The sequence below is a fragment of the Pagrus pagrus genome (genome assembly GCF_965226575.1).
Source record: "Pagrus pagrus genome assembly, chromosome: 16".
Classification (NCBI taxonomy): domain Eukaryota; kingdom Metazoa; phylum Chordata; class Actinopteri; order Spariformes; family Sparidae; genus Pagrus; species Pagrus pagrus.
In genome coordinates, this window is record NC_140200.1 from 9,700,424 (window position 1) to 9,718,666 (window position 18,243).

General features: G+C 41.4%; 2 protein-coding genes across 3 annotated transcripts; one reads left to right on the forward strand and one right to left on the reverse strand.

The window, feature by feature from the left end:
- The first annotated feature begins 730 nt into the window (after positions 1-730).
- LOC311271446 (acetyl-coenzyme A synthetase 2-like, mitochondrial) lies at positions 731-9,530 on the forward strand. The gene is made up of 14 exons (XM_084377123.1): positions 731-1,161; positions 1,418-1,514; positions 1,590-1,789; positions 1,914-2,089; positions 2,500-2,652; positions 2,908-3,055; positions 3,495-3,632; positions 4,205-4,297; positions 7,589-7,701; positions 8,243-8,369; positions 8,461-8,588; positions 8,715-8,778; positions 8,859-8,980; positions 9,077-9,530. Exons 1-14 carry the CDS (start codon positions 846-848, stop codon positions 9,251-9,253), a joined length of 2,052 nt encoding a protein of 683 aa, XP_084233249.1. The 5' UTR covers positions 731-845; the 3' UTR covers positions 9,254-9,530.
- On the reverse strand, positions 9,327-17,616 carry abcd4 (ATP-binding cassette, sub-family D (ALD), member 4). Of its 2 annotated transcripts, none has more exons than XM_084377125.1 (19): positions 17,233-17,616; positions 16,768-16,886; positions 16,376-16,464; positions 15,245-15,384; positions 15,023-15,139; positions 14,357-14,482; positions 13,905-13,955; positions 13,682-13,776; positions 13,461-13,582; positions 12,291-12,382; positions 12,070-12,159; positions 11,687-11,892; positions 11,307-11,398; positions 11,082-11,118; positions 10,854-10,903; positions 10,698-10,750; positions 10,486-10,562; positions 10,137-10,252; positions 9,327-9,908 (listed from the first exon to the last, which is right to left on the reverse strand). In XM_084377125.1, exons 1-19 carry the CDS (start codon positions 17,271-17,273, stop codon positions 9,807-9,809), a joined length of 1,815 nt encoding a protein of 604 aa, XP_084233251.1. In that variant the 5' UTR covers positions 17,274-17,616; the 3' UTR covers positions 9,327-9,806. The 2 variants fall into 2 exon arrangements, with proteins under 2 accessions (XP_084233251.1, XP_084233250.1); XM_084377124.1 differs by having other exon boundaries at positions 16,337-16,464.
- Between the last annotated feature and the right edge of the window lie 627 nt (positions 17,617-18,243).

Sequence of the window (18,243 nt, forward strand, 5' to 3'; positions counted from 1 at the left end):
TCATATGGACAGCCGCCCCCAGTGCACTTTGGATTTTTTGTACAAAAAAAATGACACATCATTTTTTCAAAGTTATATATTTGACTTAATTTGATTGAACTGCTGCAGAGGGACAGGTGAGAGAGAGGGGGGATGCCACAGGTCGGACTCGAACCCTCGGTCACAATCTCTGTACGAGCTACATGGAGCAACTTGACTCGTAGTTATGAAACAAGCTGCATTTTTGGTAAAGCAATAAATAAAAGTGTTTATTTCTGTTGTTTTAATAAGTAACGGTGAGTATTTTGGTGAAAACAAAACCATGTGGTCGGTAGGTTGAACATAATTATTGCTTGCATCTGTGGCCCCCCTAGCTGCTGGGCCCCAGAAAGCTTATGGGCGGCCCTGTCAAGTAGTTAAACTTTAAAATGAATATAATTAGCATATTCAAGGACACTTGGATCTTTAAATGAGGGACAGTGAGTACTTGTAGGGTACTTTTTAAGAATATGTATGAGGGTGGTCAAACCTTTTTGTGGAATAAACATTTCAGATACAAGTTACTGATACTTAAGTTACTGGGTGGTTTTATCTCTTGAAACATGTCAAACTTCTGCTTGTTGCACAAGTGAAAGTTCTCTTTTGCAGCTGATGTTGAAATCAGCTGCAGAGTGCTGTCCCTCACAAGAAAAGCGTCGACACAGGACGGTTTGTACCGCCCTTTTTACGCATCACTCCTCCGGCCCTTCCTCTCTGGAGTTTCCAACTTTTCCCCGTCTCTTATCAGGGTAACTTCTAAAATTGCTTAAACACTCGGAAATGCTCTGCAAACACGACCCCGAGTCGCTCACAATACTTTCACTACCATGATGTGGCTGCCCTGCGGGTGCGCTTCAAAGCGCGTCGTTTCTTCCTTCACCCGTCGCGTCTTCAGCTCTTATTTCCATGTTGAGGGTCGCAGGAGGTTTCATGTCGCGGCCTTCATGCCGGAGGCTGCGGGGTTTGAGGGGCTGTCGGACCGCTCGGCGCTGCAGGAGTTTTCCGTCTCCAACGGTGAGAGCTTCTGGGCCGCAGCGGCGCGTCACAGACTGAGCTGGATCAGTCCTTTCCACACGGTCCAGGACTGTGATCTGAGCCGGGGCAGGATCAAGTGGTTTGAGGGTGGCAAGCTGAATGTGTCCGGTAAGATTACTTTCACTTTTGATTTTGAATCAGACCAGTAATTGGAGTTATTGTTTATTATTTAGTCAGACTTTTAAGCAGAAGATTTTATTTCCTCCTGACTCACAGTTTTCCAGGCTGTTTTTTTGAGGAACACTTATAAATAAAACACGCACAGAGGCAGTGAATGCATCACCACTGTCAGCGTTTCCATCCAAAGAATACCTTGAATGCACCAAACTGTTGTGATATATAATTTTCTGCCTGTGTGTATCAGTGAACTGTCTGGACCGCCACGTGCACACCTGTCCTGAGAAGGTGGCCCTGATCTGGGAGAGAGATGAACCGGGGTCAGAGGTCAAGGTCACCTACAGGTCAGCAGGTTGGATTTAGCGTGTGAGTGTGTGCCTCCTTCTTTAGTTGTATGCTTCATGGACATCTCTCTACAGGGAGCTACTGGAGATGACATGTCGCCTGGGCAACCTGTTGAGGCGGCGAGGCGTGAAGAAGGGGGACTGTGTCACCATCTACATGCCTCCTTGTCCTCTGGCCGTGGCGTCCATGTTGGCCTGCGCCCGAATCGGTGCGGCGCACAACGTGGTGTTCGCCGGGTTCAGCGCCGAGGCCCTTGCAGATCGAATCAGAGACGGTGAGACAGTGTGACTGCAGAGTATTTTAGCGTTTAAAGTCTCGACTAGAGCTGCAACGATTAGTCGATCAATCGATTAGTTGATTAATCACCAACTATCTTGATAATCAATTCGTCGATTCAGCCCAGTCCAGCACCGTCATCACAGTGAACCAGGGCGTCAGAGGGGGAAAGGTCATCGAGCTGAAGAAGACGGTGGATACAGCTGTCGACAGCTGCCCGACGGTACAGCAGGTGTTAGTTGCTATGAGAACAGAGAATCCTGTCGCCATGACAGCCAGGGATGTCGCCATGGAGGAGGTGAGAGAGCAGAAACACAATCTGTGCCGACTGGTATTAGATATCGCCATGAAACTAAAGTTTTCTGATATTTTATGCCAATAAGACATTATTTGGTTAAATATTTCAGCACTTTTGTCGAGCAGTCTCACCAGCAGGTCCATTAGTGGCTGTTCTGGAGCTTTCTATCACACAGTCTTCCTCAGCAGAAGAAAAATGGAAATCTGAACATCCACACTTGGACTGACTTCATCTGCTGAGGAAGATCCTGTGACACAACTGAAAGCTCCAGAGCTGCTTAAACATTATGATGACGATGTTTTAACAAGAAAAAGCAATAAAGTTTGTTCTCTTGTCGTTCAATAACTAAGCTGCTGTTACTAAATGTGATTTTTGACAAATAATCCTTGAAATTTCACTGTGTTGTGCAGGAGATGCTAATGGAGGACTTGGTGTGTGAGCCGGCTGTCATGGACAGTGAGGACGTCTTGTTCCTGCTCTACACATCAGGCAGCACAGGGAAGCCTAAAGGACTCGTCCACACTCAGGCTGGTTACCTGCTGTACGCCGCGCTCACACACCGGGTAAACATCAGGCTCGACCTGTGATGTCTTTTATCAAACGGTGTAAAGCTTCTGTATGGCGTGATCCATAATCCGGTGTTTGACCTTCTGTAGAGGAAATATCAGGCTGATTCTCTGGGTGGTTTTTCTATTGCTCCTCCAGAATCGAGAATACAGCTGTCCTAAGTTTCTGTAAATAAATGGGTTACCCACCCTTTTTCCTATCACCTTCTCTTTTTATCCAATTGTCACATAAATCTTCCCTCTCATCACCAGTACGTCTTCAGCTACCATGACGGAGACGTGTTCGGCTGCGTGGCAGATATCGGCTGGATCACAGGACACAGCTACAGTGTCTACGGGCCCCTGGCCAACGGGGGGACCACCGTCCTGTTTGAGAGCACTCCCATTTACCCCGACCCAGGTGTGAACATCACCACAGACAAATTCAGAATAAAAATAAAACTTAAATTGACATTTAAAATGACATTTTTGTTGCCTTGTTAATATAAATTTGATGTGCTGTGTAAAGCTTGTTGACACGCACCCTTTAGGTATTCCCGTCCTCAGCCAGGAGCTCTGCATGCTTCTGCCTCTGCCTATGAATAACTGTTTACATCTGAACTTGAACTTGGCCCGTCCGCACTAAAATTAGGACTTCTGTAAACACAGGGAGTCAGGACACAGTCATCGTATGTGTCAGCACACACACCTTGTTACTGTCAAGGAGAAACTCTTCTCAACAACACTGTGGAGGGTTCAAATCTGTCTGATGTTTGTCTTCCCTTCTCAGGCTGCAGCTTCAATCGAATCTCAATATCATCTCTTTGGGCCGTGCTAACTTAGGCATGTTTTGATCTCAGGAAGGTACTGGGAGATGGTCCAGAGACTCAAGATTAACCAGTTTTACGGGGCTCCCACGGCAATCCGCCTGCTGCTGAAGTACGGAGACCAGTGGGTGCACAAATACGACCGCTCCACCCTCAAAACTCTCGGCTCTGGTACGCCAAACATGATGTTTGTTATCTGCACAAGAGCTCACCCACCCTTTTTGCAACAAGTAACACAATCAACAACACAAATTCCCAGTTCAGTTTCGACCCACCATACGTTAGGGTGGATATTTATGTTTAAAATGTTACTCATGTAAAAACTTCACTGTAATGGTCGACAGTGTTTTATGTACCGGAGAGTAACCAGACAAATTCCTTTCCTCTAAGCGCACACACGTGTTACATACTTAAAGTATATTGAAAGTCAATCCTGGGTGGTATGTCAACATGCCTCAGTGATCCAGTGTCCACAGCAAAGCCCAGCACGCCGCAAGATCTCACACACACACACATACACACACCTGTTCCCCTGACACATGAAGCTTATGTGTTAAAACACAAAGCTTACCAGTAAGAATGTAAATCCTCCTCTTAACCAACACAGATGGGTTTTTATTTACAGAAACTCTTCGTCTTATTGAAGCCTGGTCTGCCTGCATCATCGATTTACAATTTGTTTTGAAAAAAAATATGTCTAACGGCTACGTTATATGATTGAAGCTGACCTTGTCTGTGTGCAGTGGGTGAGCCCATCAACACTGAAGCGTGGGAGTGGTACCACAGAGTGGTTGGGGACGGACGCTGCCCTGTGGTGGACACCTGGTGGCAAACTGGTAACTGTTATTCACTGAAATGTGGAATTTATTAGCTATTGTTCACAGCCATGTTCGCAATTCTGTGTTACTGTACTCAGGCATGCTAGCTAATATGCTCACAATGACGATGCTAATGTGCTGATGTTACGCAGGTTAACCATCTTAGTTTGGCATGTTAGCATGCTAACATTAGTATTAAAGGTGCAGTATGTAAGAATTGTCTAATTCATACTCAAAACTAACAGCAGGCAGCATTTCACCAGAGTGACCGCTGACAGTCGTTGGCGTTAGCTAGTTAGCTCAGTTAGCCGTGCATCTAGTGGGCTGGACTGGGAGCTCCAAGAACCAGTAATGTATTAGAACCACCAGCACCGGAGCTTGGTACCATGACAGGCTGGGGCTAGCTGGTTAGCATGCTAACTTCTGCAACACAAATTGACATGATGCCAAAACTGATATTTCGTATATTCGTAAATAATTTGAGTTAATTGTTGTTGAAGTTTAGTCATAACCTAAACTATTGAAGAAATTAAAATTTAGACCTTATTATGGTGCTATAGATGAATTAATCCAAATACTGGAAGCTGGAAGTAACAATGAAAGTCTTACATGACTACATGAACAACTAAAATTATTAATTGATTATTGAAATTATTTATTTTCCTGTTAGTCAGCTAATCCCTCATTGAATAATCTATCAACGCTAAATGCCAGCTACATATAGTAAAACTGGGTAATTTAAGTTTTAGGATTGCTGTGTAATCTAAAGAGTTTTCCTAAAAATAATGACTCATGCAACAGTAATCTCTCTCAATCATCACTTGTGACCTACTAGAAGTGTTTGGCAGCGTCTGTATCTGCAGAGACTCCACCCTCGCTCGGTATTTTCTTATTTTGCTGTGTTCAGGACACTTCTGGCCGCCTGCTTTAAATGGTTTGTTTATCAACAGCGACCGACAAATCCTAAAAAAACGATGACTTTTAGTGCTTGAGTCTTTCTTTCTTGTGCTACGTCATCACTAACGAACCAAATCAAATGTCTCACACTGAGCGATGTTTACTCTGCCATACTGTAAGTGTTAATAGTAGCATTGCATCACAGGATCACAATCCCCCCACGAAGGGCAGTTAAGTTCACAAGCTCGTCCTCAAACAGCCACGTCTGCAGGCCCATCAGTCAGTCTTGAAGGGGAGAGCAGTCTGCTCCGTCCTCCCAACAATAACAGTGTTACATAACATTGTAACTGTGGTCCTGTGCGTGTATACATACACAATACTACACACTATTGCACGCACACACACACACAGATTTTATTCCCTCTGGACCAGAGCGAACCAGATGTTTTCCTCTCAGACTAAAAACATCTGAGTTCGGGATCAGCAGAGGAAACCAGAGGCATGAACTCAATCTCAACCTTTCTGTCTTGATATTGAGCAATAATAATAGTCAACTTTAACACAAAGACTGTGGAGAGGAATGCAGATTGCAATAATTTCTTCCCTGTTTTCTTTTTGTTTGTCAAAAGGGTCACAGAAGCTTTGTTTTGGACATGTTTAACCGCAGAATACAGATGTTATGTAACAAAATGGATCAGTCTGTGTACTTACCACTATCAGATGAGTCTTTCATATGCCTTAAAAACTGCATTTTTTCTAATTGCCAGCAGGGGGTGACTCCACTGGTTTCGAAAAGAAGTCTGATTATGTAAGCTTATGAGAGAATGACCCCACTTCTCACTTGATTTATAACCTTAATAAGGTGGTTACTAATGAGTTTATGGTTTTAATCTCTAGTTTCAAGTCGTCTTCAACACAGCATGATAGACGTAATGTAAATTTGGTCTTCAATTTTTCTCGACTTTGAGCACAAAGAAATAGAAAATTGTTTGTATAAGAAAGGGATTTGTTTCTGCCTCTTCAAAACTATGAAACAAGATAACAGCTAAACAGAAACTAAATGCTGACTGTGTAAATTGAGCACATTGCAGGGACTTGCAGCTGAATCGTCCTTCACCGTTCTATAACCGCTGATGTCACTACAAAATAACTACTATCCTCTAAAAGTAGCTTACGATGGGACATAATGACAACATGTTTAAAATCAGCTGATTTCGCTAATAAAATCAAATTTGATGAACACAGGACCCGACTGACATTATGCATTTCATCCTCGGCCCCTTCAAATTAGATTGAGTAATGACCAAATGGAGCAAAGCTGCGTTAATTACCATACACATGGCAAAAGTCTATAATTAATTGCTGATAATTAAACATCAGAGCATCATGAGCTTGAGAATTACAGACACAGATATGACCCAAATACCCTACTTCAGCAAAAAAGGATTATATTATTATGTTACTCTCCTGGACCAGTGTTTCCAATTAGGACTAAGTGGCATTATTCATAAAATGCCATTTGGTTGATCTGGGAGCAAGTAGCCTGTTTAGAGAGAAAATTAGATTTTGATCCGCAGTTGGCATACGGCCTCCATGTTGGATCATACAGGGCTGGAGAGGTGAGAGGATGCAGGAGGACAAGAGGGGGAAGAGCTCTGAAGCAAAAATGAAAAAATATTAATAAACACTGGTATCAACAAGTTTAAATTCTCACTTTTAGGTATATGGAAGTATAAGAAACTTACCATATTCACACAGTGGCCATTTTCCCCTGACGTCACGCTCAGGGTGGGAAACGTTATTCTGCTGTGTTCCAGGTTGTAAGCTGGATTTTTCGGGGTGGTGGGGGGTTGGGTTCAGTCCTGAAGTCTCACGGTTACAGTTGATCTGAACAGGATGCCAGTTGCTAATGCTATTGTGGGATCATCTGTTGTGTCCTACTTTATAACGGGTCCCCTCTGCTCGCTCCAGCTCTGGTGCCACCAACACCACCAGGAGGATTACCAGGGTCCCTGAGGTCCAGGCAAACCTAATTGCATTTAATTTACTTCTATGGCTGTAATTCCACAATCTACATCTGTAGCAACAAGAAGGGCTTACGCTAGATTTACAAGCCGTTAGCTGGCACTGTCATTTATTTTCTACTCTCTCTCTGCTCCTTTCACTTTTCATTTGACTTTTCCCAGTCTTTCTCAGTCCATATTCCTGGTACACCACTTTTTACACTATATTAATCTGGTCTTGACCATTTAAAAGTGCAACAGAAAGAGGTAGGAAAGTCAATTAAACTGAAAGATTATAAAAAATGGACAACCACAACGTTGTGTTTGGTCTTTTTATAGGATTTGTTGAGAGGAAAGTACAAATTATTACCAGTTTTATAATCTGCCTTGTTGTGCTCTGTGTTCTCAGAGACAGGTGGCATCTGCATCAGCCCGAGGCCGTCCGACCCAGACGCAGAGATTGTCCCAGGGATGGCTATGAGACCTTTCTTTGGCATTAAGCCCGTCCTCATGGACACTGAGGTGTGTAGCGCTCATCCATGTGTGTGTTAATGTGTGTGTGAGTGTGTGTGTGTAGCGTGCCGTGGCTGCAAATATTGGATGGCTGGGAACGGCCCGCAGGGAGGGTCAGATTAGGATTATAAAACAGTCACCAGCTGTGTCACTTTTGATACCCACCCTGCTCCCACCCGTCAGTCCCGCTCTGTGCGTGCCAAACTCCATATTAAAAATCTGTCATGCTACTTTGTGGCTATTGCAGTTGCACAGATTGTGCAGACAGTTGGAGCGGTGTCTCTGAGCTGATCGCTCGTCCTGCCTTGCAACAAAAACACACACTAACACACATCCACACGCAGCGTTTTGAGGATTCGATATTCACAGTTTAATGTGGCACTCTAATTGTTTTCTGTCATTTTGAAAGGAATATATTATAGGTTTTGTAACAGTCTTATATTATCTAGTTGTAAGATTTTAGATAATTTTTGATCTCTTACCAAAGACATTAGTATATGGCTCAGTTATTACTTTGTTATCCTTGTTTTCTTTCATTGACTCCTTTCAGGGAGAAGTCCTGACTTCCAACCACACATCTGGAGCTCTGTGTATATCTCAGCCTTGGCCCGGCATGGCTCGAACAATTCATAACAACCACCAGAGATACATTGAGACCTACTGTCAGCCTTATCCTGGTACAGTACGATGTGTTCAAGGACAATGTGTTCTCTGAACTTGTTTTTGTAAGGTCATAGTCTCTAAATCCTTTTATCTTTGTGCCAACAGGTTACTTCTTTACTGGCGATGGCGCATATCGCTCTAAGGAGGGGTATTACCAGATCACTGGTCGCCTTGATGATGTCATCAACGTGAGCGGTCACAGGATTGGGACAGCAGAGATAGAGGATGTGGTGGTACGGTCTCATTATTTTTAATGTCTTTGAACATTGTTTGCTGATGATGTTAACGTTTGTCTTGAAGATCACACTAAATTTAGCGTTTAGTGTGAAGTGTGCTGACGATTGTGATTTCTGTAACAGAATCAGTGCTCTGCTGTGGCCGAGTCTGCATGCGTAGGATACTCGCATGACATCAAAGGACAAGGTGAGCAAGAAATCTCAAAACACGTGTTCGCACATTACGATCTTCCATCATGGCAAAGACTGTTCTCTCTGTGTCGTCAGGAGTTTACACCTTTGTGGTGCTGAAAAAGGATGTGGACGTTCAAGAGACAGACCTGTCCCGACTGCTGAATGACATGGTGTCTAAAAAGATCGCAAAGTACGCCTGCCCAGACTACATCCAGGTAATTCTGTCACAAAAACTTTAAATACAAATTTAAGACTAACATTTAAGACCAACTTGTACTCAGTGAATTTGTATTTTTTGGTCATTCTCACAGTTCGTCCATCGTCTGCCAAAAACACGCTCAGGTAAGATAATGCGTCGGGTGCTGCGGAAAGTGGTGGATCGAGATTTGAACGGGTTGGGTGACCTCAGCACGCTGGATGATCCTGCCGCAGTCCAAGAGATCATCCAAGGTCACAGAGAGCTCTGTGGTCAACAACAACAGCAATGATGATGATGCATCTTACGAAACAGGAAGATGAAAGCGATGCTTGCCGATTTCACTCGACCAGACTTAGGCCAAATATTGTTTTTTTTTTTATTGTACATATGACATTTTAATGAAATCAAGTAAACAACTATAAAACAGCTACAACTCTGCTTTTGATATGAGATACAAAGAAGACAACATTGTGTGTTTTTATTATAAAATATTCTGATGTAGTGATTGTAATCATAACACAGTAAACAAATGTAATCTCACATTAAAGCACATTTATGGAGTCTTATGGAGTGTCCCTTTTCTTTCCTGATTTGTATTCTTGTATTCTACTCACCAAGCTAGTGACGAATGTTATCCTCCTAAAATGCCCGCCTACATGAATACATACATAAATACGTACAAACTGGATGCGTACAGTTAGCCACCTCCACTGGAGGAACTAGGTTTTAAAGCACCTTGTTTAAGGACACTTGCGTGTTAGTAACTGAGGAGTGTTTTTTTGCTGCGTCTCCCACGCTGATGCTTCCTGCATGTCCAGGATGTCAAAGACATGGCTCAGCAGTCACGTGGCTTCTTCTCTGAGATGTAAGCTCCCGCTGCCTCCTTTTAACTTAGTTAACTCCCACCGGCCTCCTCCACACAGTTTCAACTCGACATCATGGTACTGTGAGAAACGGAAAGAAAGAGTTCATATCCTTCATAGATTTAGACAAATGTGAGGAAAAAAGCAAGAGGAGGCAAGTGAGGTAAGAAAATTGGTCTCAGATTTTGTTGTAGTTTCCAGATTTCTTAATTAATTCTTCTAATTTATGTTTTTTTTGCTGCAAAATGGCCTAAAGTGAAACCAAGTCTTCTTTCAGATTAAAGCTGGCTGACATGCGTTCGGTCTAACCTTCTCCAGGCTGCTACGGTGTCCCAGACTGACCAAAGTCATGCCGAGCTGTTTACAGGTTCGGTACAGCTGTGCTTCTGCCTCCTCCGTCAAAGCACTGGTGGCCTCATCCAACACTGCAAGGAAATAATAATACAAAAATAAAAGTTTAAGAGAGCTCAGATCTGGGTCACCTCTAACACATAGGACAAGATGAAAACACCTTAATATTTTACATCTGAAATGCTAAATTTAAACTCAAAGTCAGTGGGCGAGACCAGCTCCCCCGAAACTGCTGTGTCAGAATCATTCAAGTCTCAATACCTCAGATATTTTCATGAATACATTACAGAAATCCATAAGAGCACACCTGCATATTTGGGCTGCAGGTAGAAGAGCCGAGCGAAGCTGAGACGCTGCATTTCACCTGGAGACAGAACGTCGTACCTGCAGAGGAAGACAAGTTCAGAGTCTGCAACACTTTGGAGCACATTGGTAGAAGTGTTACTGCACAGTAACAAATATTACACACATTCATTATTCCACTTTGTCATTATGTTTGTCTTCTTTTATTTCTCTTACCAGTTCCAGTCCACTCTTTCATCCAGCCCGCCTGTCCGCTTCAGGAGACTGGACTGGAGCACAGAGAGAAGTTTAATTCATGTTCAAATTCAAAATTATTTACAATTTAAATTTAAGATTTCAGTTTTAAACAATATACTGTTGAAAGTCTCTCACCACTCCAGCTAGCTCCAGGAACTGTAAAATTCTGTCGTCGTCCACTGACCCTGAAAAAAGGGCACCGACATTATTATTTCAACACAAAGTTAAGAGTGAAACCAAGACCCAAGTTTAGATCGATGAAAATATAAAAGTTGTGCATCAATCTACTATGTTAATAGTATACTTGTATTATTTAATGCGGCGGTTGCATTGTTTGATATACAGAGATCAGAAATCTGATACCTGATTCAGGGTAAATATCCTTCAACGGGTAGATCACCTGTTGGAGAAAAGAGCTCCAGTTAATCCTCATTCAATCTCATTCTTTTTTATTTTTATTTTATTTTAGTAGAGTTCAGTAAACTTGCAAAAATAATGGTATCTACCACATATATTTATTATTTGTCAAGCACCAGTGTCTATAGAGAAACAACCCTTGAAAGAAAACAACATGGAAGACTCAGCGACCTGCTCACGAAGCGTGCCATCAGTCAGGTAAGGTTTCTGTGGCAGGAAGAGGGTTCCTCTGGGCCCAAAACATGTGGTCATCTGGACAAAACCTGAGGAGAAAGATGGTGTCATGAAGCTATTAATATTTGGCAATCCTTTTACTTATTTTTTTTTTTTTACAGTCATTAAAGTTTAAATAACAAAAAGAAAACAGTGCTGCCATCTGCCCTAGATCATGAACATTTAAAATTTTCAGACATGCACATTTTTCCTCTATTTCTATTCTCAAATAATACAATGGGGTTAATACAGGGGTTATTATTGCAGCCTACACTAGAGCCACCACACCTTTACTTTCATCACTTCCTATCATACAAGGAGCCTCACTGCTCTCTCACCGCTGTGTGCCTCCCAGAGTCGGTTGAGGACCCTCAGTAGTGACGTCTTGCCGGTGCCTGTGTTCCCCACCACCAGTAGATGAACACCCTGGCTGATTTTCAGACTCAGATCTTCCACCAGCAGATGGTCTGAGTCAGGAGATTTGTATGAAAGATGGTCTAGGATGAAGGCGGTGTCCACAGGGCCTCCGTGGACATTGAAGTCACTGTGTGGAGAAATTACAAAACAAAGAACGTGTAGAGGCTTGTTTTACGCACTTCATATTGTTATAGCTTACTTGTCTTTTGTAAATGTAATCTAATTGTACCCATATTAGCATTATCTTAACGTGCAGTTTGTTCACTTACACCTCTTTAACTGTACTTTCTTGCAGAAGACAAACCTGTCAAAGTCGTAGCTTTCCCCTGACGCAGGGTCATAGTCACACTGCGTGCGTAGAATGTCATCCATCACCTCCCTCAGCTCCCCAATCCTGACCACACACACACACACGCACACACACACACACACACATATTCATTGATGGAAAGCTGGACGGCATGCATAAATGCTGCTGTCATCATCTGTCCTCCAGGAAGTGATTTTAAGCATGCAGTGTGATACCTGTGGGTGTATCCAGCCACATCTGACAGAGTGGTTGACAGGTCTATTAGCTGCGTGAAGCCATTTATCAAGTAGATGCAGACAAAGGCGTTCTGAATATGAACAAGGAGAGGGAGAGCCAGAGCAGAGAGTAAATAAGAGACAAGATTATTAAAAGACAAGTGTTTGAACAAGAACAAAAGGCAGTAACAATAAGGCAAATCAGACAACAGCATGAAAAACAAACTAAAGGAATTTAATGCTACAGCTATCAAAGACTTCTTTATATATTTAGATATCTGTTTTAACAACAGGCATTTGAACTCGGCATGAATGTAATTGTACACTTTTATCAGGAGAGAAAGCTTTTGCTGCCACCTAGTGGTCGAATTAGTGACAAATTCAAATTAAGACATCTCTAATGTCAAACCCCTCAGACCCTTTGGCATCTCTCAAACTGTGAGGAAATGGGAACATGAGCACAAAACAGTCAGGATTAAATTTTAATTACTTTATGAATTTATTATTTTTACATGCAAGTTAACTTATTTTGAGACAGCTCAAATTAGGGTATTCTTTTGTTACAATATCATTCATATGATTTGTTTTTTTGTTTTACGCTGCATTTCTGTGTCACTACTGCATGTACAATTGCCCTTTGGGGACAAATAAATTGATAAAATAATTAGTAATATTAGTTGTAGTTAAAATAACATTTTTTACAAAAATGCCTGTATATGCATGTTTTTTTAAATGCAAGTAAACCCGCAAAAATAGATGTTTTAGATCTTTTCCCATTGTGAGTGGGTCAGTTTGCCTTCCTGTTTTTATTTCTTGTGTGTCACGTTCAACGTTCAGTTTTTTTGTCAATATCTTTTACTTCAGTCTCTCTTTTTAAACTCAATGCTGCCTGAACGATGCTCGAGCGCTGCTTGGATGAAGATGGATGGAAAAGTATTCACGCGCCAATGTCCTTAACTTCAGTGCTCATCATAGCATCATGCTGGAAAAGGGGTGTAAATTTGCGCACCTAACCAAGTGTCACATTTTCATCACAACTGACTGGAGCTGGAGCCGATAAACATCCGTGACTACCACAGTCATTTGACCCGTGTTAAGGGTCTTCAAGGGTATATGTGAAGAAAGTTGCACAAGTTCTCAAAAGTCAGGAAAAGGAAAAACAAGGCCTACCTTACTGATGAGTGCACTGAGCTCACCAGGAGTGAGACCATCATAGATACCAGTGAAGATGGGAATGGCGATTATAATGTAGCTGAGGAAACCTCCAAGGTAGTCGAAGGTGTTTACCCCAACTGAGAGAGGAGAGGTCAGAGGTTACCTCGACATGTTTAATCAAAGCAAATGATGAAAAAATATGGGTCAGTGACTGCAGCTGTATAGGATGTTCTTACTATAAAGCCAGAGCTCTTTGTTTATTAGACTCTTTTGAGTTAGCAGCAGAGCCTGCAGTCGTCGGTCAGTCCTCATGTGCTCCACTTTACCAGCTCTAAAAAAAACATTGGTGTGATTTGGTGTGTCAGAACGATTCAGATTTATATGATATTTGCACAAGACAAAGTTAAATAAATGAGAAAAGGTTTACTCTGGTGTATAAATCATGTGTTTGTGCCTCACCTGTAAAAAGCGGCAGACTCTGCATTGACACGGATCTGCATGTGCTTGAATCTAGAGAAACAAAATTACATCTTCATATCTATCTACGCAATTTAAGATTTAACACACTTTTCATCATTGTACTCCCGTGATCACATTGTTTTAACTTTTACACACTGACATTTAGATAAAAGTATAATTCCTCTTTTTAATAGCTGACGCAGATCCTGTGTTATTTCCTGAGAGGCAACAGGCACTGGGCCAAAGGCTACAGAAACTTCCTCTTGACAAAGGAGTGACTTCCTCGACTATAAACAGTGAAAGGATTTATAATAAAGCTGGCAGAACACCCAACCACTCTGCTGAAGCTGGGAAAACACATTTAAGTATTTTCTTTTCTGCATAAGTTCTTATTGACACCAAAACATGTGTGTCTGTGGCTTGATACACCAGGATTTACATACTGAACTTACCTGAAGTCTCCCTCTAGTTTTTCTTGCTCAAACAGAGTCGACACAATCGGCCCCATGAGGATTTTATTGGCAACGGTCCCGATCACAAAGTAGCCAAAGATACTGACAGGACCGATCCAGCCGGTGCTGCAAACACACAAGGCAATTCAGAGTGCTGTACTATAATGTATATGTGGAAGGGATCTTTAAATCAAATGAAACACTCAAGCTTTAAAAAGATAATACTTAAAAGATATAAAAGTTATAGAATCATTTCATTGGATTTACGGTGCAAAAATAGTTTCACATCTAGCAAAAGGTAATGGCAAACGTTTGACTATGTTTGCAGACCTTTAGAGTCGGCGCAGACACAGAATTTGTCTTATTCCTGTTTTTTCTCTCCTTTATGACGGTCTGTCAAAGACGAAGGTGAACTTTCTCGTCTCTTAAACTTCAGACAAAGAGCACATATGACGTCTACAAATTAATCTGTCTAATCATGTCTTTATTTTTTAAAACTTAATTTTTTTTCCGTCAAGCACTGATGTTGGCAAATATAACTATAATAGCGTGAGAACAATGTGTATGCCTCAGATGATCCTTTAACTTCAGAGTAGGTGTCCAACATAGTACGAGTGTGATTTATTGCAGTGCACGACATGTTGCCACAGTGCTCCACAAACCCACCTATAAAAGCAGTGGTAAGTGTAGTAAGTCAGTGTGAAGGGTGACACAATCAAACGGCTGGCCATTGTGCTCATCTGCTTACACAACCTCTCTGCATCCTGACTGATTCGCTGGTCCCTACAAGTTAAACACAAAGATGTACAAATTAAAACAAGCAAATTATATTTGTACACTCATAAATAGTGATGAATAGATAAAGAAAATGCACTTGGTAAAGCTTACGGGTTGTCTATGTCCTCTCTGAGTACATTGAGTGTATAATAGACTCGTCCCTGGAAGTAGGCTTTATGGAGGCTCTCAGTTAGCGTCTTCCTCCAGCTGACATACATCTGGTTGCAAATGTACTGGTCGATACTTTTTAACTGTGATAAGGAGAGAGACAATTTGTTAATTAGAAAGAAAAAGTAACACAGAGACAATAAACATTAATTAGATGAAAAGATAACAAAAAGCATACAGTTAAAATAAACTGGATGTAGAATGTCTGTTTCCACAGAATGAATTAAATATTGTGAGAGGTGAGAGAGGTGCAATTTCACAGGTTCAAAATCCAAGTATTGAGATCAAGTGTGTGTCGGCTGTAAAATGAACATGTCAGGTCGCCCTGACCTTGTGAAGTCACTACCGTTTAATCAGACACATGTCATACGATAAACCAAGGAAGCTATGTCTCTGATTTTTCTTAAACAATGATAAACGCAGCCATAAACATGTGGTTTCTTCATGCAGAAAAGATAGTCCGTTTACTTTTCTGATAACTACCTCACTGCATACATCATAAATGTTCAGACAAGCTTAATATGTGGTTATTTGTGAATTACTGAAATCAAATTCCATATTTTTCCATACTTCGTAGGCACCCTGGAATAAACCTTTTGATCAGTAATCTTTGTGTTATCAACCCTGGAGTTTTGAGTAACAATGTGCGGCAGGATGCATTAAATCTTGCCTCACATCAAGAAAAAAAAACGTGTATTATTTGAGCTACACTTTGACCACTGTTTGACATGACGTATACGCAGAAAGCTGTTGAGGGTGCAGACTCTAGAAGTCCTAATCTAGAAGTGACAGTACTGATACTTTTATCAATACCTTATGTCTGCAGAACAATCAGAAGCACAGCTGGGCACAAAGGCACATGATAAGAAGGACATGCAGCTGAGTTAGCACAAACTGAAGAGTAAAAGCTGGTAAAAGACCAAATTCCATGTACAGTAAAATTGTAAAAATCATCTCCAGGGGGTTGAACTCTGTGGCTACCGTTGTCAGTATGTAGGTCAGCTTCTACTCTCGCCCACAGCTCCTTCAACTTACTGTGGAGTTGACCAAAATGAGCACCACAGCTGTGCTCACCAGACTCTTGAAACTGGAGTAATCTTTGTCTGCCAGCACATTGTAGAAGTGGCTGGGGAGGACACCCACTTGGTAAATGATCAGCTGCTCTGATGGCAGAAAAGAGATGTGTTAGCGTTCAGAGACTCGTAAAGCAACATAGGGAAATTAATAGGCAACGCTGTGAGATAAAGGTCAGCAGAGAAAAAACATAGTATGCAGTCTTGTGTTATCTGAAATGTGGTTTTACAATGCTACAAAAAGCACTGTTCAACAGGAAGCGCCATGTGTCTCAACATGAGGGGTCGTCAACGACACCAAACAAGTTCAGTTACATTTCATTCGATTGCTACCTGGTTGTGACACTTTATACTTCATACTCGTACTGTAGCTTTTCATGCTCCAGCAGTTACCTGTTAGGGTGACAGCAAGCAGCGTCCCAAACATCAGAGCACTCTGGCTGGTCCATGATGGGAAGAGGACCTTCTGGATGCTGCAGAGCCTCTGGACAAACTTCCAGTCTAATTTTGCTCTAAAGTTTTGCACAGCAAGGGACAAAAATTGCTTGTATTAGGCAACCACAACAAGATTTTAATCTCATTAACCAACATCCTGTGTTCACATGCATGGGAGGTGTGATCTGTGATGAGATTGTTGCATTACTTTGCATCTGTCACGTCAACTATGTCCACTCATATTGCACTTGAACTGATTTTTGAGCCCTGACATTGTGTTGTACTGCATTTTAATTACAATCTGGAATGTACTGTGTCACCTACTGATGATGTAATGACAGTTAATTAAATTTATTAGCAGAGAGGTGAACTAGTAGATGCACATCTCCATCACTTTCCTTCAAAGTGTAGCTTCGGTCTTACCTTTTTGTCCCTCTGTCATTTGGCTTTTCCAGACGAGGCATCTGCACTAGCGGCAGGGGACTATTATTTTTCCCCCGAATAAATCTTTACATACGCTTTTTCTGACTTAATGTGAGCTAATACTGAGCAGCAGGTCAAGCTAACTTCAGACTAACCAAGGTCTCGAGCAGCCAAACAGAAGCGGTAACGGTTATAACGGATAACGAGCGGAATGACGAACACATTCCTATAAACTTATCTCTAAAAAGTGTCCTCTTTATTACTTTCACGACTACTTTAATTAGCCTAAGTGTCGCCAAACTTTAGCATCCTAAAACCGTCTGTTTCCCTGCTAACTTACCCGACTGCTCTCTGAAGTTAAGGGGAATGTTTTGGTTGGTAAAATAAAAGTCCGGACGTCCGGTTTAACGCGTTCCGATTTTTCAAAATAAAAGATCTTATAACTTTTCATGCCAGTCACAGTAGTCTGATCATCATGATTGCATTTGCAGCATTTAATGGTATGAAATAATAAAAACAGCTTTTTGGCAAAAATGCCCTTTGCACCATCAGTGACATGAAGTAGATTTATGCCTGAAAAGCTGCAGTATATTTGCTCAACTACTGTACTTAAGTACTTGTAATACTCAAGTACATCCATTTTATGCTACTTTATACTTCCACTCAGCTACATTTTGGAGGCAAATATCATACTTTATACTCACTACATTAATGTAGTTACTTTTCTGATTGCAGGTGGCATCAGAGTGCATTTTTAAATGAACATATTTTATTGATAATCAGATTTAAAAAAATAAAAATGCTGTATATCACATCTGATAATTGGCCAGGTCGATAATATAATAAACATTTAATATCAGATACTTCAAGACTTTTGCTCACGTACTACTATGGTTGACTTTCATTTTTACAAAATTAACATTTTAACACAATCTCTTTACTTTTACTAAAGTATGACTTGTGGGTACTTTATGCAACACTGTAGATATGAAGGAGTTATAAAATATAATA

Coding starts and splice junctions, on each gene's coding strand:
- LOC311271446 (XM_084377123.1), top strand. CDS start 846: ATGATGTGGCTGCCCTGCGGGTGCGCTTCAAAGCGCGTCGTTTCTTCC. Junction 1,162..1,417: donor TGGCAAGCTGAATGTGTCCG/GTAAGATTACTT, acceptor TGTGTGTATCAG/TGAACTGTCTGGACCGCCAC. Junction 1,790..1,913: donor TGCAGATCGAATCAGAGACG/GTGAGACAGTGT, acceptor TCGTCGATTCAG/CCCAGTCCAGCACCGTCATC.
- abcd4 (XM_084377124.1), bottom strand. CDS start 17,273: ATGCCTCGTCTGGAAAAGCCAAATGACAGAGGGACAAAAAG. Junction 13,777..13,904: donor GAGTCTGCCGCTTTTTACAG/GTGAGGCACAAA, acceptor TGTTTTTTTTAG/AGCTGGTAAAGTGGAGCACA. Junction 13,583..13,681: donor CAAAGAGCTCTGGCTTTATA/GTAAGAACATCC, acceptor CTCCTCTCTCAG/TTGGGGTAAACACCTTCGAC.